Raw genomic sequence first — 27993 nt, forward strand, 5'->3', positions numbered from 1 at the left:
AGGAGTTTGCTTAGTAAGCCTTTGTACCAGACCCTGTCAAAAGCCTTAGAGATATCAAGTGCAACCACTTGGGATTTGCCAAATTTCTCCATGGCATTTGTCCAGAGATGGATGATATATGAGAGTAGATCTCCTGTTGATTAGCAGCGACGGAATCTGTACTGGTGTTGCTTAATAGCTGGGTGCCTTCAAGGTAGTGTAGGAGTTTAGAATTGATGGTTTTTCTCCATCACTTTAGATAGGACTGAGGTGAGTGAGATAGAACACTAGTTAGATGGCAGTGATTTGTCACCCTTAGGAATGGGTTGATTATAGGCCAATTTCCAAGCTTGGGGATAGATACCAATGGAGGAGTATTGGTATCTCCAATACTCCTCCAATACTTCTCCAATATGTCCAAAACCTTCAGGACAATTGGAGAAATGCCATCAGGCCAGGTGATTTTTTGTGTCTAATTTAGACAATAGGTTTCTCATCTCTTTCTGGCAAAAGGATATAGGGGCATTGTATGGTGGGCATCTGGAATGATTTGAGGGAGGGGGGGATGGCATTTACCATTGTCAGTTATGTGTGTATCGGAGTCAAAGTGTAAAGCCAGAAGATTAGCTTTTCTGTGGGTAATGATGCAATAGAGCCATCTGGGTATGATATGGGTATGAATAGTGTTGGGCAAAAGTTATGACCAAATGCTTTGGCAAAAGACCAAAAGGCACGGCTGCCATTTAGGTAGGGTGCAAGTTTCCTGCTTTTTGCCCATTCAGATTCTGTTTTGAAAGCATTGATAATTTTCTTGCATCTGTTTTGGATTGAGTATTAAGCACTAAAGGAGAATGGAGTTCTTGATGTGAGTCAGTTATGGTATATTCGATTTTTCATTTGTACAGCCTTTGCACATCTTTTGGAGAACCAGGATTTAGTTATTGGACGGCAGTTCAGAAAAGTGTGGGGTATGTATGTTTCCATGCCAGTGGGGATTACTTTGGGAATGAAACATAGAAGTCATGGAGGCTGTCCCAGTTAGCACTTGTTATGATGCCAAACTACTCTTGTATGGTAATGGCTGTGCAAGTGTTGTTGCATCAGGGAGGAGGAGATGAGCACTAGATTGTGGTCAGAATTACCTAGGGGCCGCATTACATTCACTGTGTATTTGGAAGAGTCTTTGGTAAGGAAAAGATATAGGGTATTTGGGGAGTGGTTTGGATTATCTGGTATTCTGGTTGGAATTTATTGTGAATTTATCTTATTCACAGGCACCACCTGTTGCACTGTTGGATGATCATGCTTTCACTTTACTACTACCCTTATATAATGGCAACTAACTTCACCTCTTTGGACATGAAGAACCTTGATTATTATTATCATCTGACCTCCATAGAGTCAAAGGACTCATCGAGGGAGGTCTGTACTATCTTATGCCAGAAGATCGAGCCCTGCCTTGAACTCATTCACAGTTTCCGAACTCCCTACACTTTAAAGCAAAGCACTCACTACTCTAAGAAATATCTTCTCTACATTAATCTGGTACAACCCCCCTCACCAACTTATGTCTCAATCATATCCCCTCTTCTTCTATTTGCAAAGCTCTGTAAGCTGAATTCCTTCAATCTGGTTCAAAAGAGCTACTGCAGTGCACTAATTGGTGAATTTCCTCTTCTGAAGCTGAAACACTACTTTCCCAAATACAGATTGCTCATATCATTTGGAACAGCCAGCTGTATTTGGGAAAACAAAAATAGGTACAAGACTGTTTTGTGGAAGACAGAAACTTGTTTAATTATGTTATGTAGTTTCTTTCTAATAGTCAGACTGGAAATAAGCATCCTTTGGTGGTAGAAATATTATTATTTTTTTTGGTTAGGTTGGAACTGTTTCCTTTCCATTGGTTGTTTATATTTCAAAGGTCATACAGAGAAGTATTTTGTAGACTAAGAAATCTGCCACTCATTCAAGAATTTGATTAGAATTCTTCTCCATTATTAGCATTGTATGCCCACAGTTCATAGAACCAGGGCTGGCAATGTGCCAAGAATAGTCAATTCATGCTGAAAGGAGAAAGAAATAAAGGATGTACGAATTGGTCACCAACATGCGAAATCATGTGCTTTATACGTAAATTTTCCAACTGTTGCACAAGCAAAATAGTTACCACTTTAAAAATTACAATATTCATAAAAGAAAAGTTAATTTTCCGACGTATAATAATAAACACTCATCCCACAAAACGCATTGATTACCCTAATATCAGAATGGATTCTCCTTCTGACATGTTCAGAAGTGTCGAAGAGTCAGTCTCGCATCTGTGGTCGTACAGTATCTGTTTACATTTTATTCATATAATTGTTTTGTTTATTGCCATTTAACAGACTGCTATTTTTTTTGTAGTATTTGTTTGAGTTGCATGTAGAAGAAAGTGGGAAATAATATAAAAATAGAAAACTGTAAATTCCTAGGATTCAATCCATCCTTTCACTCACTGCATTGTTTTTAATTTATTTATTTAAGAATATATAAAAATGGATGTTTTCCCCCAATTTTGTTTACTCTGAAAATTATTAATATTTTTATAGGAACACAAGTTAGGAGATATTTGTTTCTCATTGCGATATGTTCCGACAGCTGGAAAGCTTACAGTTGTCATTTTAGAGGCAAAAAATTTAAAAAAAATGGATGTAGGTGGATTATCAGGTGAGATAATTGAGACTAATTTTAAAATAAACTGTAGTTGAATATAACGGTGGGTTATATTACCTACCATCTGTTTGATCAGTGAATTAAAATAACTGGGTGATTGGTTGTGGGTAGGGTTCGATATTCAGATAACAGTGCAATACATCTGAGGAATAATTAATTTTCTGATATCAACTTGGAGTTTAAAAAAGTTGAATATCATTTAGCTCACAGTAATTTATATTTTAAAGCTGTGTACAGCTAACAGCCTATGCATACTTTTTTATTTTTAATTAACAAATTACATGGAATCATAAGATTCACTGCAGAAAACCTGTCACTGTATTGTAAAACATAAGTTAAAGTCATGACCTACCATTCACAAAACCATGCTGATTCCCCCCCCCCCCAATACAGTATTCTGCTCCTATCTACCTATTTTACTCTTAATCAACTTCTCCAGTACCTTAACCACAACTTCTGAGATGCTGGTCAGTTGGTAAATTTCAACATCATTCTTGGAGCCTCCCATATGCAATGGAACTATTTTCTCCTTCTCACCTAGCACTAACTGAGAGCTGAGACTTAAATTAAACAGCATTGACAAAGGTACTGTCAATTCCCTAGCACCTTCTTGCCAAACTCGAGCTGATATGCTATAATTCCATTGCTGTATTCACATCAAGGTTCTATAATATCTTGTCCATTCACATATAAGCACTTGCCTCTCTTGTTACTGCAATATCTCAACCTAGATGATACAGTCTTGCAAAGTGTTCACTTAGTAATTCAACTACTTCGTCCACTTCAGTTAACTTCCTACCATTGGAATTCATTAAAATTATTCTTCTTTTTACACATCGAAGGGACGCTGCATACTCTATGACAGGAGTTAAACTGGAGGAAATAGGGGAGACAAGAGACTTGGGGTTGATGATTGATAGAAACTAGAAATTTAGGGGACATATTGCAAAGGTAGTGAAGGTAACACAGAAGATTGCTGCAATAATGAAAAGGACACTAACCTGCAGAGATAAAATGTTTATCATTCAGGTGTATAAGACTCTGGTCAGATTACACTTAGACTATTGTTCTCAAATCTGGTCCCCAGGATTTGAAGGGGATAAATTAACTGTGGAAAGGGTGCAAAGGCAGATAACAAAGATGGTGTCAGGACTGTACAATGTTAGTTATGAGGATCGGCTGAGGGAGCGTGGACTGCAGAGTTTGGTGGATAGAAGAAGTGATATGATCGAGACTTTTAAACTGTTGAGAGGTGGTTACAGGGTGGACACTGGGGAGTTCTTTCGCTTGGTTCTTTCGTAACTTCCATCCCTGGAACTTATGAAAGGAAACTGTGAGAAAGGGGTGAGGAGTGGTTTCTTTGCATGGAGGGTGGTTGAACCTGGAACATGGAATGCATTGCCTAATAGAGTGGTGAAAGCAGGAACAGTCAATGCATTTAAGGAGTGGTATGATAGACTTCGTGTTTCCTAGAAGGGATCTCCCTCGATGAGTCTTGATAGACTTGTGTTTCTTAGAAAGGACCTCCCATGATGAGTCTTTTGACTCCATGGAGGCCTGAATAATAATAATTTACTAGAAACATACTGAAAGAACTCTTTGTCCTGCACTGCTAATTTGCTCTCATACTCTGATTTTGCCTATCTTATCATCCTGGTCACCCTTCTAGCCAGTGCTTGCTGGTCACCTTTTATTTTAAATTTCGTCCAGAATTTTTTTCTTTTTTTGTAGTTATTTATCCATTTATTATTATTAACACTTGTCCTCCATGGAATCAGACTCATTGTGCGAGGTGTACACATACACAGTTCGTCCAACTGTGCCTTCAACTCATTCAATGTGTCTGCATTTGAAATACATTCTCAGGCAATGCACTTCACTCACCAACCACTCTTCATGCAAAGAACTTGATTTTCACTCCTTCCTCACTCTCCTTATACAGTTTTCAGGGTTGCCCTCTTGTTCTACCCCTCACTTTCTCTTTTATTCTATGAAAAATATCTTGCATGTTAACTTGGTAACATCCCTTGACCAACTTATATGTCTCAATCATATCCCTTCCTATACCTATTCATAAGGCTTTGTAAACTTGCATTCTTTAAATCTATCTTGATACTCCACATTCCAAAGACCAGTTACCACCTTTGTGAATCTCCTCTGGACCATTTCTAACATATCCTCATCATCATGAAAATCATCTGATGAAATCTGTGAACAATAATACATATGAAGTCCAATCAAAGCTTTATATAATAGAAACATAACTTCGTTATTTCTGCACATTAAGGATCTCCACATCATTGCCAACTATCTGATGTGATGATTTCAGATCTTGTGCAATGTGGCTCCTGAATTTCAAGTCCACATTCACTACTCCATCCAGATCTGTCATCCTCCCTACCTCTTTCAAAATTCCCCCATGAAGTATATGCTTTGCATCCTATCGTTTACTAAATTTCAAAGACATATGCTTTGCAGCATTGACAGTTCCACTATTTTGTTGGCCATTGTATAGTAATGATATTGTGATGGTTTTAACTGGTGATATGCAACCACTATTATAATTATTATTACGGGTAGCTCCATGGAGTCAGTAGACTCATCGCGGGAGACTCAAACTAGCAAAACAATATCTGTCATATCTCTTCTTGAATTCATTTACAGACGAAGAGCTCACAACTAAGTCAGGCAATGAATTCTACTCATTCACCACTCTCCAGGCAATAAACCTTGTTCTCATACCCTTGTTAACCATTCTTCTTTAATTTCCAGGGATGACTTCTTGTTCTTCCATCACTATCACACAGCTGAAACATTTCCCCTGCATCAATCCTATAAGAACCTTTCAGTAATTTAAATGTTTCTATCATAACCCCCCCTCTTCTCCGCCTATCAACCAACCTCTGCAATCCACAACCTCTCAATCTATCAATGTAGCGAGCATTTTTTACATCACTCACCAAATTAGTCACTCTTCTCTGAACCCTCTCCACAGCTTCCTTATCTCCAAGGGATCCAGGTGACCAGACCTGAGCACAGTAATCCAAATGTGGAAGTATCAACACTTTATAAAGGGGAATAATAACCTCTTTATCTCTAGATGTCAGTGTGTTCCTCAACAACCAAGTAATCCTATGTTCAATCTTGGACACCTTAGCAATGTGTCCCCTGAACTTCATCTCCCTATCTACCAACACCCGAAGTCGCTAGCATCATCAATCTCTTGGAGTACTGTTCCAACAATGTAGTACACAGCTGGTAATCTTTTAATCCCAAAATGCATGACTTTACACTTTTCCACATTGAACTGACATCCATTACCTTTTGCCCATTCTATCAGCTTATTTAAATCATCCTGCAAACTTTCAACATCAGCTTGATTTGTTATTGCACTACCCAACTTTGCATCATCAGCAAACAACTGAATATCTCCCTTTAAGCCATTTCCTATATAATTTATATACAAATTAAACAATAGTGGCCCAAGCACAGAGCCCTGAGGCACACAACTGGTCACCTGCCTCATCCTGGAATCGGCTCCTCCATACACCACCTTCTGGTATCTCTCTCTGAGTCATTCTCCTATCCATATCACCTATTTACTATCCATTCCCATCTGCTCCAATTTGCGTAGCAGTGTTCCATGGGGTATCCTGTCAAAAGCCTTAGCAAAATCCAGAAGTACCACTGTGTAGCCAGTTCTTTTGTGCAACTCAGATGTCATTCTATTATGAAAAGTTAATAGATTGCTAAGGCAGGATCTACCTTTAACAAAACCATGTTGGCCTCTATAGAGTATCATATCCTGATCCACCCATTCTTGAATTTTGTCTTTAACCAACTTTTCCAATACTTTTACCACTACTCCTGAGATGGTGATTGGTCTGTAATTAACTACCGCAGTTTTAGAGCCACCCTTATGCAAAGGAACCACTTTGCCTAACTTCCACTCCCTAGGGACCATACCAGAGTTCAAACTTTAGTAAAATATCCAAGTAAGAGGGGTTGACAATTCCTTTGCTCATTCACGCAACACCCGAGCTGATATTCCATCTAAACCTACAGCAGTGTTTGCATTTAAATTTTGCAATATATTAAATACCTCTGATTTCTTAGCTTCAATTGTCATATTAGTTATTGTTACAGGTACAGCGATATCCTCACTTGGGTGATAGACTTTTGAAAAGTGATCACTTAGTAACTAGACTATTACATCTGATTTTGTCGCCTCAATACCAAAGTTATCTTTCCGAAGTCATTCTTCCTTTTACTTGCCACGTAGCGGAAGAACTCTTTGGGATTACCCTTGATCTCATTGGCTAAGGTCTTCTCATAATCTGATTTAGCTTTTCTTACTATGCTGTTAACCTTCCTAGCTTGAGCCTTGTACTGCTCATGGGCGTACTGATCGCCTTTCTCCTTGTAAATTCTCCATAACATTTTCTATATTTTGTAGATCAAACTTGATACTTCTGCTCATCCATCTAACGCCTACCTTATTTGTCTTCCTGACCATGGGGACACAATCTGATATTGCTTTCCTCAGATACCCTCTGATTTTATCCCATGCATTGCTAACATCTTTCCCCTGCAATATGTTCTTCCATGGGATGGCCGCAAGCTCACTCCGAAGCTTGTTATAACTATCACCAATTATAGCCACAAACAATGAAAATGGCCCATGTGGACCACTGGTATTTAGAGATCTCAATGGCATGAGCAGCCTCTGTAGCTCATTTGGTATAGATGAGCCCTTGGTTTGAAACACCTGGGTCAGAATCATCGATCTATGACACGCGGAACCTTTATCAGACGTTTTTTTTTTCAATCAAATGGTGAGTTAACTGGTCTCATGTGGTGGTGGTGGAGGGTATTCTCCCAGAAATTGCAGATTTTCATCCCCTCAACCAAGCATACCACCTGGGAGAAAGGATGCATTTGTCAGACAAAAATATGTTATAACCAATAGCTTCATGCTGGTTTCATAAAATTCTCCCATACAGCCTATATGGGAATCACACCCATTGTATGATCATAAACTAATTAATTAGTTGACTCTGCATTGTTCTATCCAATTTTGCATCGTTTGCCCAATTCAAACCATTCCAATATCATTAATGGCAGTCTAAAAAGCCTTTGCAAAATCTAAGTATATCATAGCATATGCATCTGTTTTTCTTACTTATATACTATAAATTGAATCTGATCTTCCTTTAACAAATCTACGCTAACAATCATAGAGAATACTGCTGTTATCAACCCATTTCTGTATTCTAGTGCTAACTAATCTCTCCAATACCTTAACCGCAACTCCAGATATACAGATTGGCGTAAAGTTTGTAATAAGAGCCTTATCACAAATTTTATGCAGTAGAACAATTTTACCTTCTTTCCACTCTCTTGGAACCTGTGCTGTTTTAAGGCTCTTATTAAACAAACTTGCCAATTCATTGCAACATTCCCTTAAGATACATTGTAAGATATCATCAAATCCCATTGCTTTATTGAATTCAAACTTATTTTCTCATATACCCCTTGCTTGTTCAGAATTAAAGCCATTCCCTCCTATTTCCTCTACATTTGAGCTTCTCATGATTTTGTGCTCAGGAGCATGAAACACTCTAATAAGTTGTTTACTGAATACGTCAAGTATGTTATCTGCAGCAGTTACTATTCTGCCATCTTCATCCATTAACATCATCTTACCATAATCATTCTTCCTTCTTGTCACATATCACTTTTTTTTTGGCCTGAATTGCGAATTTTCTGCTTGTACTGCACTTTTGCTGGTTTTACCAACTGAATCACCTTTCTTGCCAGCTCTTTTCACTTCTCATGTAGCTGTTTGTTATCGTTGTTCATCTTGTGCTGCTCCACAGTATCTTCTTCCAAATTTTGTGCTTAATCCCGTCATTCATCCATTTGACATATACCTTATTCACACTTTTCACATTGATGCACATTTTCACATTTGCACATTGATGTTGTTAAATATCTTTGGTCATTTCCTATGGCCATTTATCTCCTTTCCTGCTATGCTCCAAGTTGTCTCCTAAGCTTTTCATAATCATCAGCTTTGCAGTTCAACATATGTCCTTTCCTCACAGAAGTCTTCATATGGCTGACCATCACCAAGGTCACCTCTCATGGTTACTCTCACCAAATGGAGGAAATGTGACACCCAACTAAAAATTACATCATATGATGAAATGATTAGATCTACACCTCTCTACCCTTGTGTGCTTTTCCTTACATACCGTCCAAAATAGTTGTCTCAAGAATTCAAGAAATTAATTTTCCTTATTCAAATGCTGCCTTTTCATTCTAATCTGTATTACTATATCAGTACAATACTATACCCCACCTTCCACGTTCCCTGGCCTATAGCAGCATCTGACTAAATATCTCTTCCTGTCAGCCTCCACACCTCACACCATACTGACTCAAAAGCCATTGCTACTATTTTTCCATCTCATATCTCCATTTTTTTTTTTTTTTGCTTGCTATCATCACCCCCCCCCCTTCTTGTCCTTTTTATCCTCACAAAAAACATGCCATTTCTATTCTTGTTAAAATATCATCCTTATCCAACCATGTTTTACTTATTCCGAAAGTTTGTAGGCCAGTACACCCAATCAATGAAGCCACTTTGTATGCCTTATTTCTGATGCTCCTGACATTTGTAAATAAACATATCAATTCACTTTTAGGTCTATAACAGTCTTGCCCATGCCACTTATTGGTTATGATATTCCCATACCTAACCATTTCCCAATCACCTTTATCAGCTTTTTACCCTATCTTCTCAAACACAAATACTTCCCACATCCACTCTCCTTATACTGTCCATCCCCCCCCCCTCCATTTCCTTTTCCATCTTGCATTCCTGTTGTCGGTCATCGTCTCTCACACTACTACCATTCTCATTTACAACCACTTCAGTCTCACTAGTTCCTCTCTCCTGATCTTCTGCTCTCTTGTTCACATCACTCATTGCTCCTCCTTGCATTTCAATTAACTCATACCAAATCCATTTAAATGTAACCTGTCACTTTTGTACAAATCCATTATTTCCTCAAACACATTGCATACATTTACAAACTCCACTCCTTTCTCCTCATACAGCTCTGCCAAAATACTATTCATGATCCCTGCTTTCCACCTCAACTCGTCACCATCATACCTCAAGAACACACTGACTATCTTTCCATATATGCTTGTCTTTCACTCTCCTGAACACCCTCCTTATGTCCAAACAAGTTATTTGTTCCAAAAATCACCACCAACTTGCTTGCATGTCTATTTCTCCTATCTTAACATATTGATTTATTATGAGAATTCTCCCTCCAGGAAAACACAAATTAGGGAATCTCTCATTTTCCACACCTCTAATAATGGAATCTCCTGTGTTATTGTATGCCCACACTTCGTAGAGCCAACCTTGGCTTTGTGCCAAGATAAGTCAATTCATGCTGGGGGGGGGGGGGAAATAAAGGCTGTACGAATTGGTCACCAACATTCAAAATCATGTGCTTTATATGTAAATTTTCCAACTGTTGTACAAGCCAAGTAGTTATTACCACTTTAAGAACTAGAATTTTCATAAAAGCAAAGCTAATTTTCGATGTATAATAATAAACTATCATCCCACGAAACACATTGATAACCCTAATATCGGAATGGATTGTTCTTCTTTTGACATGCACAGAAGTGTCGAAATGTCTTGCATCTGTGGGCATACAGTACCATTCTCAAGTCATTCATCACCTCCTTTTCTCTGCTTTCCTTCATCATAACCATATGCATTCTTATCCACCAAACTTGTAATCTCAATTCTGATCAACTTAATTACCAGTTACCAATTAAATTGTTGCCGCGTGTCGAATTTGAATCAAAATGACTGTGTCTCTCTCTCCCAAAAGTTTGGGAGATTCTCATCTTATGCAACCATCAATGAATTAGTTTTTAAGAATTATTTAATAATATTTTATTATTATTATCTTCTGGCACGTGGCAACAATTTAATTGGTAATCCACTGACTGTTCTGTGCTTTGTATTCCATTCCTTGAACTGTTAGTTCTACACTGATGATGTACTGTTACTTTCAGTATGAAATATTTGTACCTTTAATTCATCAAAGTTATTACCGTTGGTTTTATACGTGTTAAGTTATTAATTTTAATTATGCTACAGGTACCCCTAAAGATTAAATTTATTTCCATGTCTTGCTTACTGGCAGTGACATAATCTGTAAGTCTATCATTCATTTCTTTTGTTTCCTCCTTCCCACTTTTGTTTCAACAACAGTACTTTGTTTCACTTCTGTAGTCTTGTTTGCTTCCATTCCATGATTCATTATAGTCATCTGTTCCCCCAGTTAATTCTCTTTCATTCCATCCACCAGTTTTGCATTTACTGATAACTCATAGTCCAACAGAATATCACACTTTTAACATATTCCTACTCTTTCCTGTTCAGTCTTTCCAGAAGCACTCTCCACATTCCACCGCGTATGCATATTGCATTCATTTTAATAAACCATTCTTGAACAGCCATGCTGTTAATTATATTTGATTTTTGCACTGCACAAAATGCAGATCTTGTTCATACCACCATTTTCTCATCATTCACTGCAAGTTTTACAAAATCATAAAAGAAACATCACTTTGAAACATCCCTAGCTCCAGTCACCCAGTTTTACTAAGCTATGCAAAATAAACAAAATTACACCAAACACAAATTCAAATTGCTAATTTACTAATTATAATTTACATAATGCAGATTTATATTAACTAGATTTAAATCTTCCTTGTTTTATCCTCCACTCTAAGTATGCAGTCTGCTATTACTTCCCTCAAACAATCCTTTACCACTGCCAAGCACTATCCACCCCTTACAGTTTCTCTTGCCACAGCATTACTCTAAACAATTGCCTTAGTTTGTCATACTTATCAGCCTTGTAATTCCACATATACCGGTTCCCAACTTCCAGGTAAAGACCATATCATCACTCCCATTATATCATCCCTTCACTAAAATATCTAGGTCATGGCATCTCTTTCCTCTTATTGACTGAAATCTGCACACCATGATCCTTAACTTTTATCCTCATAAGTAACATTCCAGTTTTCAACATCAGGAATAGGCATGGGGAGGTGTGCAAGAGCCAATTGTTAATTTTTAATAAGGTCTGTTACTATATATTCATAACCTTTGACTATTTTTATGATTATCCCACAAATGAAAGGTTACAAAACCTATGACACTACAGCACCATGTGTGGGCAAGTGATTATGGAGTAAAAACGTAGCCTGTTGATATGTTTATTAAAAAGTTCGAGTGTGTACTCAGTGAGGAAAAAAGTATGGGGGAGATTGCTTCAAAGAATAGAGGTGAATGAAATGAAGAAAGCAGATGAGAAGTTAGTTTGGTGTTTGAAGATGGACAATGTGTGCATGTTGGCCAGTGGCTGCTCTAGTTCCTACATGGTTAGAAGAAAGTGGAGGAATGGTAGCAGCCAATTCAAAGTAGCAATGTCCATGAAAGTATCTACAGAAAAGGCACAATGCTGAAACAGAGCACCCCATGATAAAGTGACTGAAGGGAGTCTGTGAGGGAAGGGTCATCTATTAAGCAGATTGCCCTCTTCTGAATTTCATCAAGAATTCTTAGGGAGGTCTTCAGGTATCCCACCCCAAATATGGGAACAGTACTCCAATGTTGGTCAGATCTCAGATTTATAAGGGTTAGGATTTGAAAGGAAGAGAAGAAATGTTTAGAATGGAAAAGAACACCAAGCTTTTCAAAGGAGACTACGTAAGTAATTTATTTGTGCCAGGATAAACCGGATATGACAGTCGGCCCAAGAAGAGACAGCTTACCTTAAAAAGGAAACTGGAACATTATCAAAAGTGAGAGAGGATGAAGTAGGATTTTTCTGTGTGTAATATGGCAGGCTTGAATTTTTATTATTATTATTATTATTATTATTATTCAGGCCTCCATGGAGTCAAAAGACTCATCATTTCCTAGGAAACACAAAGTCTATCAAGACTCATCGTGGCAGATCCCTCATAGGAAACACAAACTCTATCATACGACTCCTCCAACTCATTGATGGTTCTCGCTCTCACTACTCTATCAGGCAATGCATTCCACGGTTCAACCACACTCCATGCAAAAAAAAACACTCCTCACCCTCTTACTCACAGCTTCCTTTCGTAACTTCCAGGGATGGCGACATGTCATTACTCCTTCCTGCTGTTCAACCAAGCAAAAGAACTCACCAGTGTCAATCCTGTAACTACCTCTCAACAGTTTAAAAGTCTTGATCATATCACCTCTCCTTCTACTATCTACCAAACTCTGCAGTCCACATTCCCTCAGGCCGATCCTCATAACTAACATTGCACAGTCCTGAAACCATCTTTGTCATCTGCCTCTGTACCCTTTCTACAGTTAATTTATCCCCTAATAAATCCTGGGGACCAAATTTGAGAACAATAGTCTAAGTGTGATCTGATCAGGGTCTTATACAATGGAATGATAACACTTTTATCTCTGCAGGTCAGCATCCTTCTCAGTATTGCAGCAATCCTCTGTAATACCTTCACCACCTTTGCAATATGCCCCCTGAATTTCAGATGTCTATCAATCATCAAAAACAGATTTATTGTCTCCCCTACTTCTTTCAGTATAACTCCTCCAGTAGAGTACGAAGTGTCCCATCGATGTTTCCCAAACCTTGAGACCTTACATTTTGCTGCATTAAACCGACACCCCTTCATTTACCCATCTGTCTAGTTTATTCAAATCCTCTTGCAGGGCTACCACATCTGCACTATTACTAATAACTCTCCCCAGCTTCACATCATCTGCAAAAAACTAAATATCCCCCTGCAATCCACTGATAATGTCATTGATATAAAGGTTGAACAATACAGTTCCCAGTATTGAGTCCTGTGAGAACCCACTTGTAACCTTCTACCTCCTTGAAACCTCCCCACCATACACAACTCTCTGATACCTATCGGACAGCCAATCCTGAATCCATTTGACCAATACCTGACATCAAAACTGATGTTCTGCAACTTGAATATCAGCTTACCATGTGGCGCCCTGTCAAATGCCTTCACTAAATCCAAGAAGATGGCAGTATATGCCTTTCCCTCATCAACTGCTCTTCTAACTTTATTATAAATGGCTAGCATATTACTAGCCATTTATAATGGCTAGTAATATGCTAGCCATTATAAATGGCTAGCATATTACTAAAAACAAGAGCACCCCTTAACAAATTCATGTTGACTCTCACAGATGAGATTACACTCATTTGCCCAATGCTGTATACGGTCACTCACTAATTACTCCAAGATCTTAACAACTACTGATGACACACAAACTAGCCTATTTGGAATTATAGTGGAATTATACAATTCTGCTCTGCTCCCATCCTTATGCAATGGCACTATCTTACCTTCCTTCCATTCTCTCGGCACCTTTCCCATAGCCAGAATTTCAATGAAAAGCCAGGTCAAAGGAGCTGTTAGTTCTTTAGCCCATTCTCTTAAAACTCGTGATGAAATACCATCCAGTCCCACAGCTTGACGGACATCCAGAGTACTCAGTATTTGAAACACACTCTCCTCCTGCACCTCTGAACCTCGAACCTGCCCTATCCCTCTAGTATTAAGATTTACTCCTCCAGGATGAAATACTCCAATAAAGTGTTCATTGAACAATTCACTGTGTCCTCTGCATCAGTCATTATATTCCCATTTTTATCCGATAATCATTCTTTCACAATCATTTCTCCTTCTACTGGCCACATAGCTAAAAAATTCCCTAGGATTTTCTTTGGATCTTATGGCCAATCTCTTCGCATACCTTACCATACTAGTCACTCTCCTGGCCTGCGTCTTATATTCTTCGTGTAACTGCTCTCCACCGCTCTCCTTATCTCTTCCATAATCTCTTTTTCGACTGCAGTTCCTGTTTGATATTGTTTGTCATCCACTTTACACCAAATTGTGTCTGCTTCTTCACTCATGGAATACAGCTTACTATTGCTGCTAACAAATATTCCTTCACAATTTCCCAGGCACTAATGATATCCCGGCCTTCCAATTCCTCCCTCTATGAAACTTCCCCAAGTTGATATCTAAGACTATTATAATCACCTATCTTATAATTCCACATATGTTCTCATCTTTTTGATACTCCTGCATGTCTATTCATCTTCCAAGTCAAAACCACATGGTCACTCTCCAACTTGTGGGAGAGATGTCATCTCAGTTATTATCAACTCTTCTGATGCTTTGACCAAATCCAAACTCTTGAACCACTTGTTCCCTCTATTACATGTTGACTAAGACATTTGTCCTTCAAGAATTTTAGAAATTCCATTCCCTTATTGCTACATGCATCTTCCTTTCGCCAATTTATACTGATGTAGTTTAAATCTTCCATAACAATCATTCTTTGATTGTTATGGGAGCCTGGCAAGTACTGTTCTGCATTTGTCTAAACATCTCCTGGTCCCCATCCTCTGTGCTCCTTGGTTTAGTGGGTTGTTGCTATAAACCTGTTTGTCCTGTCTTGCCCACCTCTTCCTCACACCATATGCTTTCAAAATCATTAGTGTCACTGCCTTCCAAATCCTCAACTCTTAGAGGACGTAAGTCATCACTTATCATAAGCAATACTCCACCTCAATGCTTTCCCTTCCTATTCTGCAGAAAAATGCTATACCCTACTACTTCTATTGCTGCCTACTGCTACTTCTTCTGTCAACTACGTCTCAGTGACCCTAATAATTTTTGGCCAGGCTGATGCTATCAGCGCCACCAATTCCTCTCCTTTATTCCGGATACTCCTGGCATTAGTATAAAGCATAAAAATGCCACTGTTTCTATACCTTGTATTATCCCCTTTAGACTTCACTGGACTCACCATTACCTGATGTCATCCCCATTCTCCCAAGCAAGCACCCATTCCCACAAGAGGCCATCCCTGCTATCATACACCCTGGGTATTGTAGTTTCCCTGCATTGACATACTGACTTATTCAGAAAACAGCAATCTCTCTAGATGCTTATGTTCTTCCTCATTCAAATGCAAATGGGCTCTTGCATACAATTCCTTTCTGTCCTCAAATGCCCTCCAACCATCCACATATTCCAATCCTCTCTACTGACACATTCTAGCTATTATGTTATTCAGTATTACTGCTCTTCTGCTCAGCTTGTCAATATCATACCTAGGCAACATGCAGCATGCACATGTCATCTCTCTACTTGGAGAATCTCCTGCCTCTGACTTAACGAGGTCAGTTATAATCATCTCTAACTCACCAAGTTTCTCCCATTGCCTGCATTTTGTGCACATGCGTGTTTCCTCTTCTCTCACCTGCCACATATACTACCACCAGGACGTATACATTTCACAAGTCCCGCATGCCACAAAATCCCTTATTATGTCAAGCAAAATGGAGTCCTTAAATGGGTTAGGACTTGGTGATACGCCATTTGCAGTTGGAGCTGCCACCATTATTCAAAATAGTGTCGAGGAATTATTACAACTAAATGCTAAATAAGTATAAGTGAGTATAAGTATAAAACGTATTTAAGTATATTATTTATCTAAATAATGAAAACTTTTGTTATCTTCTTCTCTTTCACCTCTATGCGTCTGATTCTGACCCCGGCTTCTCGGTAACCAAAGATACACAATATAGAGACAACAACTAACTCCAAAAACAACTACTGAAGGACACTTGTATTACAGAAAAACAATATAGCACAAATCTCGACAAAAGTCACACTATTCACGATTAAAAAAGCACTTTTTTCAGCACAGCTCAAATCTACTAGTCTCCACATTCTTCAGCAACTCAGTTGCTGAAGAATGTGAAGACTAGTATTTCAATATAATTTCGATGCCATTTTTGGCATTGAAATTTACTAAGCTGTCTTCACCCCATTTGAGAATATTGAAGAAGTCAGTGTTTAAATCACTGGTTATGGAAGATCTTGAGGCAGCTAACATTAGAGTACTACAGGGTTTATTGAATGAGGAAGAGTACTGTCATCAGTGAAGTTGTGAATAGGATCTGAAATCTGAGAAAGATCATTGAATCTCCATCGATACTGGAGTGTCTGGGGCACTCTAGCATTTATCGAGAAATCTAATGAGAAGAAGCCATCTACCATGATACATGATGAATGACCAGTGAGGAAACTGACAATCCAAACACAGAGTGCAGGGGGTATAAGTTGACTGCTTCTTCAGAAGGCCTCATTGCCAGACACGATCGAATGCCACTGATATACTGAAAGCAATAGCATGAGATTTCTCCAAATCTATCGATGGCTCATCTACAAAGGTGGGTAAGATTAGCTAGGAGATCAGCTGTAGAATATGAATGGCAGAATCCATATTTGATTGCTAATTAACTGTTGAGTCTCCAGGTAATGAAGAAGCTAATTGTTGATAATCTTCTCTATCACTTTTGATGGAGAAGATTATATCCAATATTTGTCCTGTTATTGATTAAGCCATCTCATATTTTCCACTAAGTTTACAGGTCATTTCACTATGCTACTTATATGAAAACTAAGTTTTCTTTTTATGTACTTTATTCACAAAGTATGTATATATAAACACAACATATGAAATAAATTTGTATTAATACAGTAGTGACCCCTTTTACTTACTCACACATATACATAACCTTAGATCATTGGACCTTCTGGCATTAAATACAAGATATCTTCAAAGGCAGAAATTAACATATTTTAGTGAGAGACTCAGACATAACAAAGAGAACTTGACATTCTTGTTCTGGAAAATCAAATGATATGTTCATCATCAGTCCTTAAGTTCTCTAAGGGGTAACAGCAACAACAAATTTTTCTTGTAGACAATCACACCTGTGTCTTCAACATATGCCTTTACTTCAAGAATATTTAGTTACAACTTAAAACAAGTAACAAAAACATTAGCAGTTTACTTCATAAAATTCAGCTATCTGGCACTAGAATAGAAAAGAACTGTATGGAACATTCCAGCGTTTTTACTTGACAACTGTTAGTTCCACAAATAGAGAACAGCTTTTCATCTAATCGTCACTCAAAACACCAAAATTACAACAACAGAAGATATGTAAACTTCTCAATAGGAACTTGAAAAAATTAGGAATCTGCAATATCAACTATTCATTTTTTATATTTCCAACTCTCCCTTTTAGACATCTCTCCATTACATTTTTCCCCGTTTTTTACATCTCACTCTATATAAAATCGTATTCTCATGCTCATCAGCTGTTTGTTTCCATATCAATAGAGCATATGCTGCAGGGCATTTTTTATAATTGCGGCATGCATTAAAAGTGATCAGGTTGAAATGGGATTCACGAAAAATCTGGTTTAATAAAACTATAAAATATACAGTTATTTTCTAGTTAAAAGAACTAGAAAATATACAGTTATTTCCATATTTTGTTGCAAGGGATGTAGATGTTTAATAGCAACAAAAAGCATAATGAAGAAAGTCACAATTTTTTGACAGTCTTTTATTCATAAAATTTAACTGAGAAATATATGTGAAAAAATAAAATAAAATAAATAGAAAAAGGAACTAATGCTTGCTTTCTAGTTGCAATTACTTCTAAACACCTATCCCTTGTAAAAAATATGGAACTAATTACATGCTTTCTAATTGCTTTATCTCTCAATGCTTACCCTTATTCCTCTGTAAAAAAATGTAGAACTAATTTCATGCTTTCAAGTTGTATTAAACATCTAAATGCCTCTCGTAAGTAGTGATAAAGGTGATTGAGCAGGTGTGGTGAGGAAATCACAACCAACGCATGGCTTGGATAGGACTGGCTATAGACCTAAAAATGAACTGCTGTGTTTGTTTACAAATGCTGGAAGTATCAGAAATAAAGGGGATGAAATGGTTTCAGTGATTGACTTTATTCACCCCAAAATCATTGGAATAAGTGAAATATGGTTTAATGAAGATGATATCATAACAAAAATAGAAATGGAAGGGATACAGTATTTTTTGTGAGGATAGAAAGGGCAAGAAGGGGGGATGTGTGTGTGTGCTGATGATAGCATGGGAAATTAAGTCCACATAGATTGGAGGTCTGGAGGATAGATTGGAGGTCTGGGCTAAGGAGAATGGATGTCAATTTAATGTAGCAAAATGTAAGGTTATGCATTTTGGGGTGAAAAGATTGGCGGCAGTTTACTGCATTGGTGGAACTGTGCTCCAGGAAATTGATGAGGCACGAGATTTAGGAGTGTTGGTGGATAAGGAATTGAAATTTAGGGGACACATTGCAAAAGTGGCCAAATCAGCTCATCAAATCACTTGGTTGCTGAAGAATACGTTGACAAGCAGAGACAAGCAGGTTATTGTTCCTCTGTATCGAGCCTTGATAAGACCCCATCTCGACTACTGTGCTCAGATTTGGTCACCTAGGTTTCTTCTTGATGGGGAGGAGGTGGAGAGGATCCAGAGGCGAGTGACCAAGATGATAGCAGGTCTGTGGAATGAACCGTATGAGAACGGGTTGAGGATTTGTGGGTTGCAAAAATTGGTTGATAGGCAGAGGAGGGGAGATATGATTGAGACATTCAAATTACTGAAGGGTTTCTATAAAATTAATTCAGAAGATATTTTTGAGAACAGGGCTGGTTGTGGGAGGACTAGGGGACATCCATGGAAACTGGGCAAAAGTGTGGTTAGTAAAGGTGTTAGAGCTGGGTTCTTTACTTTTAGAGTAGTGAATGAGTGGAATGCGCTCCCTGAGTCTGTGGTGGATGCTGTGACAGTGAATGAGTTTAAAGGCAAGGTATGATAGATACTGTATGAATGTCGAATAGTTGTGATGAATATGATTTGGGGCCTCCCTCGATGAGTCTAATGACTCCCTGGAGTTGCCCGTAATAATAGTAATAGTAATAATAGAGTAAACATGATAGGAAGAAATAGTGGCAATGGTTATCAGGCAGCGTGGTGTAACGTGGAGGTTGAGAGGAAGATATATTTAGTTGGATGTTGCTATAGGCCTGGGAATGTGGAGAGTGGTGATGAAGAAATGTATAGACAACTTGGATTAGTGAACAAAGGAAGGGTAATTATTATGGATGATTTTAATTATGGCGGCATAGATTGGAATGAAGAGATAGCATTTGAGAATAAGAAAAATGAATTTCTCGAGTTCTTCAGAGATAGCTATCTCAGTAAAGAAGGACATATGAGGATTGAACTCTAGATCTGATCATTTCATCAGAGGATGTGATTGTGAGGGTTTTCACACTTTCATCTTGTACTTTGGAGGAAGTAAAAGATGAATAATGGAAATAATCAGTCACATGAAGAGAATAAAGAACAAGACAGGAGAGCGACTCAGTAGGGAAAACAAAAGTAGAATATGAGCAGAAATTGGCAAATCAGGCAAAGAAAATCTTTAGAATATTTATGGATATGTGGCAAGTAGAAGGAAGAATGATCATGGTAAGATGAAGTTAATGGCTGAAAGTGGTAGAATGGTAACTACTGCAGAAGACATTGATGAGGTATTCAGTGATCAATTTATAAGGGTGTTTCATCCTGATCAGGGCAGAATCATGAGGAAATTAAGTGTTGAGGACATAGGAGGGGATGGCTTAGTTGTGAGTTATCAGAAGGTATTTGAGGAAATAAATAACCTTGATATCAATAAGGCAATAGGATTTGATGACACATCACCATGCATCTTAAGGGAATGTTCCAGGGAACTGGCAGTAACATTGACATGCCTGTTTAATAAAAGTCTTATAACAGAATAGGTTCCAAGGGAGTGGAAGGAGGGTTAGATTGTTTCACTGCAGAATGGTGGTGATCAGGGTGTGGCTTCAAATTACAGGCCAGTCTGTATATCGGGAGTTGTGGTGAAGGTACTGGAGAGATTAATGAGAAGTAGTATACACAAATGTGTTGATAACAGCAGTATTTTCTGTGGTTATCAGCATGGATTTGTTAAGGGGGAGATCATGTTTCACTAACTTATGTATTATAACAAGGTGACAAATCTCTTGGACCAGGGAGATGCATATACAGTGGTGTACTTAGATTTTGCAAAGACTTTTCATAGGCTGCCACATGACAAGCTCTTAAATAAGTTGAAACAGATGGGATTGGATAACAGACTTCTGTGTTAGATCAGTGACTGGCTGTTAGACAGGTATCAGAAAGTTGTATATGGGTATGCGGTATCCCAAAAGGGAAAGGTCACTAGTGATGTGCTGCAGGGATCAGTTTGGGGCCATTGTTCAGTTTGTATGTTAATGATATTGGGATAGGTTTAACTACTGATATGCAGATGATGAAAAACTGTACAAAGCAATGCAGTCGAGCAGATGTTATGGCCTTACAAGAGGACTTGAATAGATTGCATGAATATGCAGGTAAGGGGAACTCAGTTCAATGCTGCAAAGTGTAAGGTTTTGAGATTTGGAAAGCAATGAAGGGATGTGAAATATACACTTGGTCATCATCATCACGAACCATGGGCTCACTGCCCATTGGTGTCTGATGCCTCCTTTACTATTTTCTTCCACCTTTTTTGTGTACACTTGGTTGGGAAACTTTAAAGGAAGTAGAGGAGATGAGACATCTAGGAGTGTTTGGTGGATAAGGACCTGAAATTTAGGAGCCACATTGCACAAGTTGCAAAGAAATCACATTGGCTCCTGACATGCAGAAATAGAGAGGTTATGATTTCATTGTATGAGGCCTTGATGAGGTCTCATATGGATTATTGTGCACAGATTTGGTCATCTGGTTTTCATGGTGATATATGCTGGAAAGGGTTCAGAGAAGATTAACAAAAGTGATCAGTGGTCTTTGGAATGTGGAGTAAGAGGACAAATTGAGAGAATGTAAGTTGCAGAGCCTTGTGAATAGGAGGAAGAGGGGGGGGGATATGATTGAGACATATAAGCTAGTCAGGGGTTGTTATCAGGTTGACATAGAAGAGATGTTTCATAGAATGGGAGAGTGGGGGGTAAAACAAGAGGCCATTACTGGAAACTGTATAAGGAAGGGAATAGTAGGTCCTTTGCATGGAGAGTGGTTGGTGAGTGGGATGCATTGCCTGAGTGTTGTGGGTGTAGACACATTGAATCAGTTTAAAGCACAGTTGGATGAGCATTGTGTGTACCTCCCATGATGAGTCTCTGACTCCATGGAGGTCAAATGTTAATAATAATTTGCATGATCTACGTTTTCAATTTTAAATATGGGAACTTTTGATGTGAACTGTGATTATAAAAAAAAATATCACTCTCTACTCTCTCATTTGTGATAATAGGATACTAATCTAACTTACATAAGAATAATAACATACTAACTTAGGATAATAATAATAAATGTGAATGATTTGCTTACTAATTTGCAATTTCCAAATTCGGCATCATTTAAAGATCACATTTTGCACGTTATTGTACAGAATTTTGCAGCGTGCTTAGCTTGCAGCATGTTTGCTTTCCATTATTTAAAAATGTTGCAGGTAAGATATAAGGGAATGCATGTTTGCATGAAATGTAGACAATGGAAGGAGTTTGGTGATCTTGATATAAGTATCTCAGATATTTCTGAGATACTTATGGTTTTAGTGGTGATTTTAGTACTAAGGAAATATACTAAGATGAGAGAGAGTTAAAGTAGCATAATCAAGGGGGAGGAAGGTGATAGTCAGGTGGCAGCAGACTTGATATTAGGTCATGCAATTGGAGATATGAAAGATCTGAAGGATGGTGCTGACCATGTCAGTGAATCTTGAGTGAAGTTAGGAGCTGGGAGAGGAGATAGAAGTATTAAGAGAGAAACTGGAGAGGATGAAAAATGAGTTGACTTGTGTGAAGAGAAAGAGATATTAGAAGACTTAGAAGGCAGACTGATGCAAGATGAACAAGAGGTGTGAGATAAAGTTACAGGAATGAAAGAAGACAATCACAAACATCCATGCCCATGGTGAGATTCGAACCTGCAGCCTTTTGGCTGGAGAGCAGATATGCTAACCACTCGGCCAATCAGACTGGCCTGGTAGAGATGTACAAGTTAGTAAGGGATTGTTATAGGATTAGCATTGAAGAGATTTCTCATAAAATGATGGGTGACTGGGAGATAACAAGAAGTTATCTCTGGAAGATGTATTAGGAGGATGTGAGCAGGAGAGTGAGAAGCAGGTTTTTTGCATGGAGAGTTGTGAATGATTGGAATATGTTTAAGGCACGGAATGATGAGCTATGCATATGACAAAAGGGACTTCCTACGTAAGTCTGTGACTCAATGGAAACTTAGGATAATAATAATAAATTATTTGGTATGCCAATGCCATTGAAGACCAGGTTATTAGTTAAAGTTTTCCTGAAGCAAAAATCAAAAATATAACAAATGCAATTGAAAAAGAGAAAAAAGTAAAAGAGAGTATAATTCTAGTAGGTAAGAAAGAGTTAACTAGTGACAAGTTCAGTATGATAGGAGATATCAAAGTATTATTGCTGGAAGAAGTGAGCATGAAGAGTGAGAAAGTAAACTTATTAGTACATTATCAAGATACGGTAGAACCGAATTAAGAAGGGCTACGATGGCAAACATTTCTAAATGGAAGGAATGAATGCAAGATTTTATACGTGTGTGTGGAGTGAGTTTGAGTGAAGAATAGATTTCCATAAGAGGAATAGCTTGCACTAGAACACATTTGGTATCAGAAGTTTGGAGAAATTAATTAGTATTAGACCTAATATGGAGAGTCAGAAACCTCGATTAAGATAGAATGAATGGTGAAAATGTACACATAAGAGTGACCATGTTATGCAGTTATGTTAATGATAGGAATTTGTGTTATCATGGATATGAGTAAGATAAAAGAAGGATTCTATATTACTTATCCAGTTTGGGCTCTTTAAGTATTGCAAGGATATGCATTAGATAATAATACTTGAGGCATTACATAATAACAGAGATCTCAAGTTATTCAACTAGATCTAGCAGACTACAGACATCAGTATACAAAAAAAAAATAAATAATATAAATAAAGCATGTAGGTAATTTATTCTGTCTGTACACTAATGCCAGCAGTAGCAGAATCAAATGGGATTGAATATATTGGGATCTGAGATTGTAGGCATTAGTAAGGCCTGGCTATCAGATATATATATATATATATATTTTTTTTTTCCAGAATTCATTTTTACTTGGTTGGAATATTATGAAAAAGCTTTAATGACTGATACCGAGAGATAAAAAGATGACATGATATATTTGAAAAGATACTACTAGTACACTAGTTTCGTTGAATTGATCAACATCTTCAGGTATCACAATCAAAGAAGTATATAAAGAATTATAGAGACTTAAAATTGTAATAACAGAACAAGTACAAAAAGACAGCGTGTTTGAAAACAAAATGTGAGCTTGAGTTCCAAACAAACGTATGCTACGTGCTGTCATGAGTGCACCAGTACTGAACAGAGGCAATGTGTGCATCAGAGAGATTGAAACTCAGGCTGTTGTTGATATGAGAGGAATCTAGAGAAATTTCCCTAGATTCGACAATCTTTCTCTTGAGTTCATCATAGCACACATGGATGTTAGAAGTTTGAGTCCAGTTCACAATGTGTTGGCGGCCTTCGTCTGAGTTAGCTGAAAAGAGAACGTGTGTGTGTGTGTATATATATATAGACACACCTAACCTAGCCATAAATACTGTTACAACTTGAATGGCACATAAACCTTTAATCTTAATAGTAAATCACTTACGGCTTTCAGCATAAACACACCACATTTATAACGTGCATATAGCAGCACTCAATGTTTGAAATGTCTCCCTTTTACCTTCACACACACCTGGAGTCTGTGAGGCCACATATCGATGGTGGCATGCACAACATCCAACAGAAATACTGCCACTGCTCATTCCAAATCCCCTCCCTCCCCCTCTCCAGGCTGGCTATGCTGCAGTGTTGTTTCTTGCAGGCTACTTGCTCCAACCACAATTTGAAGCCCAATGGATTCAGACAGTAATACGTGGTCAGGCACATTTGCCTCCAACCACTGTTGTGCGGTTCCTCACCTTGCATGCAGAGGCTGAGTCCTGATGGAAAGTTCACTGCCTACTGGGAAATAAGGTGTTGTTCAGGGAGTCTTGATACACTTTGGAGGAGGTTTTGACCCCTTTCTGGTAGAAATGAAACTTGGATACTTCATGATACGTCTCCCCCACCCACCCCACCAAACCATCACTGATGCGGGATGATGACCTCTCTGAATTCTGGGTGCTATGGTACATGCTGTATGACCGTCCAAAGTATATACCAATTGTTTTGGCGATTAAACGCCTCTTCAGTGGTGAAAATCTCATCTGTGAAGAGGATATTTTTGTGTCTGTTCTTCTCATTCTGCCAGAGAAGTGCCTTTGATTTTATTACCCTCTGGCACATGTTGTGGTGTTAGCAAGTGTCCAGCAGAATGATGATAGATTCTCACCCACAGGTCATCAATTAGTACATATGACATTGTTCTCTGAGAATTCATCTCTTGCAACATCAATTTTGTGTTCTCATAGGATTACGACAGAGGGATGCCATCACAGCCTTCACAAACTGTTGCATCCTAATACATCATGGTCAGCCAGTTCTTTGGCAGTCAAATATGACTTCTGTATTGTTATAACTGTTAATAGTCCAATGTTAATAGTGCACAAACATCTTGCTGATCCTGAGTATTTTTAGCATGTTAAAAATAACAGGAGGCTGCATTCCAACCTTGTGAAGTGCTATTAGCTACACAGCTACACTGTTTTCATAATCTCCCACTGCATGCTAACCTGTACAGCTAGACAATTCTTTCTCTCTACTGAACACACAAATGCTGGCTGCACACAGCACCACTAACAAAACCAGGCTCGCACAATTCTTTGGGCAGCATGGAAGTTGAAACAGTATTTATGGGAAGAATGTGTGTGTGTGTGTGTGTGTGTGTGTGTGTGTGTGTGTGTGTGTGTGTGTGTGTGTGTGTGTGTGTATAAACTGGTATTAAACATACAGGGTACAGTATTTTTAAAAAGGAGAGAGGGTGTGTGTGCATGCACACTGCTAATGATATGAGTCCAGTTAGAGTAGAAAGCTATAGTTGCAGAACCAGTAACAATATGGCAATGAGTTTGAAGCCATCTTGCGTGAGGTGAAGTGTAACAAGATCAAATAAATAGTGGGGTGTTTTACAAACATGGTGGAATGGTGATGATGTGAAATGCATTACCAAATAAACATGATGGGCTAAATGAGAAATCATCATGGGTAACTTTAATTTCAAGAATATTGACTGGGTAGTGGACACTGACCTGCAGAGATAAAAAAAAAAAAAAAAAAAAAAAAAAAAAAAAAAAAAGGGTTATCATTCTGTTGTATAAGTCTCTGATCAGACACACTTAGACTATTGTTCTTAGATTTGGTCCCCAGGATTTAAAGGGGATAAATTAACTGTGGAAAGGGTACAAAGATGGATGACAAAGATGGTTTCAGGACTGTATAATTTTGGTTATGAGGATCAGCTGAGGGAATGTGGACTGCACAGTTTGGTGGATAGAAGGAGAGGTGATATGATTGAGACTTTTAAACTGTCGAGAGGTGGTTACAGGGTTGACACTGGGGAGTTCTTTCGCTTGCTTGAACAGCAGGAAGGAGTCATGACAAGAGGCCATCCCTGGAAGTTACGAAAGGAAACTGTGAGCAAGAGGGTGAGGAGTGTTTTTTTGCATGGAGGGTGGTTGAACCATGGAATGCATTGCCTGATGGAGTGGTGAGAGCGAGAACGGTCAATGAGTTTAAGGAGTGGTATGATAGACTTTGTTTCTTAGGGGGGGGGGAACCTCCCCTCGATGAGTCTTGACAGACTTTATGTTCTTAGGAAGGACCTCCCACGATGAGTCTTTTGACTCCACGGAGGCCTGAATAATAATAATAATAATCTGACTGAATAGTTTAAGATAAGAACCAACAGAGGCTGTTATAAAGTATGTGTGGATTAGTGAATTAATGAATTTCCAGAGGTAATCATGAATGCTTGTTCGTTAAATGAGTTTAAGAGAGGTATGGTATGTATTGTGGTCAGCATAGGCTTCCTATGATGAATCTTGGGATTTCATGTAGATGTCTATGCAGTAATAAATGAAAAATAAATTAAAACCTGGTGACAAAGTATATAAAAACTTGGTTCTTCTTGCTGTCGAAGCTTATATCATTCTTGCAGTAATGACATTGTATCATTTTTTTTTCTATTTTTATACTTGAAAATGTAATAATTAATATATATATTGTGTGTGTGTGTTTAGCCTACAAATTTATCTATGATTATGCATATTTTACCATTATCAGATCCATATGTTAAAATTGCTCTCATGATGAATGGCAAGCGCATCAAGAAGAAGAAAACAAGCATAAAGAAATGTACCCTGAATCCCTATTATAATGAATCATTTACCTTCGAATTATCCTTCGATCAGATACAGGTATGACTGATAAGATCTTAAACATAGGGTATTTAAAAATAAATATTTCTAGAAAGAAATCTTATGGCCTACTATAAATAGTTTCTATCGATCTAATAAATCTGAAATAACATATTCATGAAGTAATTGCAGAACCTTACCACAAAAACCATCCAGTAAAGGTGCATTACTGTGAGTTACACGAGTTAGTACTATTCCTGACATTGAAACAAATATAATAAAATTAAAAGTAGAATCTGAGATACCACAAAATGAGCAGTAGTCTACTACATAGTACTAAATTTAATTAAGTGGTAGTTGTATATAATGAATGATATAAATTCATTAATTTCATAGTATTGCTTATGAATTATAAACACTAGTCCTTTAGGGTTATAGAGTAATCTCACTACTCTAACCAATATGGAAAATTAATTAACCAACTAACTTTTCTGCAGCCTCCAATTGGTTTGATGGCAGAGTGAGTATATATATATAATATCACTGTGCGATCAAGCTAGCCCATTTGAGGATCAGATAAATGAGAATACTAAAAATAAGGTTAATGAGGACATTTTTTAGTTAGGTATATTATAATAAAAGTATTCCAGTGTGACATTTTCGTGGTAGTATTTAAGTTTAATAAGAACTTACAAAACATTTATGGGTAATATGCCTGTTATGTTGTTGTTATAAAAATGATAAGGGCAAATTAATGTAAAGTAACTATTGTGATGAAAGAAAGGATAA

General features: G+C 37.9%; 1 protein-coding gene across 4 annotated transcripts in view; it reads left to right on the plus strand.

Moving 5' to 3' along the window:
* LOC150102796 (synaptotagmin-1-like) overlaps positions 1-27993 on the plus strand; it is a 277762-nt gene that overhangs the window by 175816 nt on the left and 73953 nt on the right. For all 4 annotated transcript variants that reach the window (XM_090398670.1, XM_090398669.1, XM_090398668.1 and 1 more), the window contains 2 exons: positions 2571-2688; positions 27131-27264. In XM_090398670.1, the coding sequence (XP_090254796.1) occupies positions 2571-2688; positions 27131-27264 (252 nt within the window). The remainder of the gene's footprint in view (positions 1-2570; positions 2689-27130; positions 27265-27993) is intronic.

This window comes from Typopeltis vanoorti, chromosome 10 (assembly GCF_054136105.1).
Source record: "Typopeltis vanoorti isolate ZY-2024b chromosome 10, IOZ_Tvanoo_1.0, whole genome shotgun sequence".
NCBI classification, from domain to species: domain Eukaryota; kingdom Metazoa; phylum Arthropoda; class Arachnida; order Uropygi; family Thelyphonidae; genus Typopeltis; species Typopeltis vanoorti.